The sequence below is a fragment of the Neophocaena asiaeorientalis genome, unplaced genomic scaffold (genome assembly GCF_003031525.2).
Source record: "Neophocaena asiaeorientalis asiaeorientalis breed wild unplaced genomic scaffold, Neophocaena_asiaeorientalis_V1.1 scaffold190, whole genome shotgun sequence".
Taxonomy (NCBI): Eukaryota; Metazoa; Chordata; class Mammalia; order Artiodactyla; family Phocoenidae; genus Neophocaena; species Neophocaena asiaeorientalis.
Window position 1 is genome coordinate 6,720,934 of NW_020175017.1, and position 2,277 is coordinate 6,723,210.

At 65.1% G+C, this 2,277-nt stretch overlaps 1 protein-coding gene across 1 annotated transcript; it reads left to right on the plus strand.

Moving 5' to 3' along the window:
* The first annotated feature begins 30 nt into the window (after nucleotides 1-30).
* Nucleotides 31-1,605, plus strand: NKX2-8 (NK2 homeobox 8). Its single transcript, XM_024762094.1, has 2 exons — nucleotides 31-388; nucleotides 1,049-1,605. Exons 1-2 carry the CDS (start codon nucleotides 238-240, stop codon nucleotides 1,603-1,605), a joined length of 708 nt encoding a protein of 235 aa, XP_024617862.1. The 5' UTR covers nucleotides 31-237.
* The last annotated feature ends 672 nt before the right edge of the window (nucleotides 1,606-2,277 follow it).

Here is a 2,277-nt window from a genome sequence, read left to right on the forward strand (position 1 = left end):
CCGGGCTCGCCGGGTCTTTGGTCCCGTACGCATTCAGGTACTTGACACTCGGGAGTCCCGGACCTCGCCCGGGTGGGAAGAGCTGTTTATATAAACAGGGATTCCACGGTAGATGCCCTAATATCTCGGCAGCCAGTGCATGGCGTGCGCCTCTCACGCCCACCCGTAGGAGCGGCGTCCCCGGCCGCCCCTCGGTTCCCAGCCTGCCCTGCCCCCGCCTCCTTCCCCTCCTCGGCCATGGCTACCTCTGGACGCCTCGGCTTCACCGTGCGCAGTCTCCTGGACTTACCGGAGCAGGACGCGCAGCACCTACGGAGGCGGGAGCCCGAGCTACGCGCCCCCGGCCCCTACGCCACCTGGCTGGAATCGGAGCGCGGCCACTACCCCTGTGAGTGAGCGGTGGATGGCGGCAGGGGTGGAGGCGAGGGAAGTGGGGAGCGCAGAGCCAAGCCCCCGGCCCTCGCGGGGCTGGGAAGCGTAAACCCCAGCCCACGGTCTGGGTTTCCTCAGTGTCGGTCGGTCCCAGAGGCTCTGTCCTCTTCAAACCCCTATGCCAGTTGGCACATCTTGAGATCGGATCCCTGCGCCCGGGATTTGGGTTTCTGTTTCTAGGGGTCAGAATATTTAAATATTTAAGACACCGCCCTTAAGTGCCTGAAACAGTGGCCACGTTCTCCCGGCCTCGGTTTGGGATGGGCAGTACTGGCGAGCCTGGATTCAGGGCTTTGTAAACCTCGGCAAACCGCAGTGCAGTCGACCTGGAAGTGGCCCGTTTTGGTGAGGCAGCTTGCAGTGAATTCGTCTGCCAGCGCAGCGACCAGGGCCGACTTGTTTTAACGCGGGGTGGGTTTCTTTGGGGGCGCGATCCCAGGTTGTGGTGTAAAAGGTTATTGTATTCGGAGAGGTGGGTGTTAAGATATGGGCCCAGGGAAGGAAACGGCCTCATCCCAAAAGCCGCGGGCGAGTCGGTCGGCGCCCGCACGCGAGAGGCGGCCGGCCCGCAGAGGGGCCGGCGTCTCACCAGGCCGTGTCTCCTTTGCGTCCCTAGCCTCGGACGAGAGCAGCCCAGAGGCCAGCCCGCGGGACTCGTCGCAGCGGCCGTCCGCTCGGCCTGCGTCTCCGGGCTCGGACGCCGAGAAGAGGAAGAAGCGGCGGGTGCTGTTCTCCAAGGCGCAGACGCTGGAGTTGGAGCGGCGCTTCCGGCAGCAGCGCTACCTGTCAGCGCCAGAGCGCGAGCAGCTGGCGCGCCTGCTGCGCCTCACGCCCACGCAGGTCAAAATCTGGTTCCAGAACCATCGCTACAAGCTGAAGCGCGCGCGCGCGCCGGGAGCCGCGGAGGCGTCCGACTTGGCAGCGGCAGCCGAGGTTCGCGCCGCTCCCGGCCTGCTGCGCCGCGTGGTGGTGCCCGTGCTGGTGCGCGACGGGCAACCGTGCGGCGCTAGTGGCGAGGTGGGCACGGCCGCCGCCCGGGACAAGAGCGGCGCGACCCCGGCAGCCGCCTGCCCTCTGCCAGGCTACACGGCCTTCGGTCCCGGCTCGGCGTTCGGCCTCTTCCCCGCCTACCAGCACTTAGCGCCCCCCGCCCTGGTCTCCTGGAACTGGTGAGGCAGCCGCGGGGCGCGGGCACCTGGGGCTACGCCGGACTTGGGGTGCGCTCTGCGGCCGAAGCAGGGATAGAGCCGGAGACCTGGAGCGCGTCCCGGGCCCCTCCTCCTTCGACGCGGGGGTCCCCTGCCCCGCCCTCATCAGCCAGCGCACCCGGAACTCTCGCCAAGATACCCCCTCTCCTCTTCCCTCGACCGCCAGACCCAGAGCTAGATTTTATTGCTTGAACCTTACTTGTACATTTTAAAATAGCTATTTGTATGGGGAGCGATGTATTTTAAAAGAAATAGAGTATTTTTCCTCTTTGTGGTGCGAGAATAAAATGTGTAGGGGTGGGTCCCCCTGTATGCCTGCCGGGAACGTAGGTGGGAGTTGTGCTCTCCCGACCAGAGTTCGGGGCGCCGGCCCACTCCTTGACCGGCCAAGTTAAGGCCCACCCCGAGCTGGGCCGAAGGGCAGATCGCAGTCCCCACACGGCTTTAGGAAGATACTGGGGGAAGGGAAAGCAGAGGCACCCCTGGGGTACCTATTAGCGGGAGGTGGCTGTGCCCCCGAAGCGAGACGGAGGCCCCTCTGGGCTCCCGGAGCTGCTGGAGCTTCTAACACCAAAGGTCAACCGAGTCGGCCACGACAGGGCATAACGATGAGAGGGCGTAATGAGCTTCTCCCTTA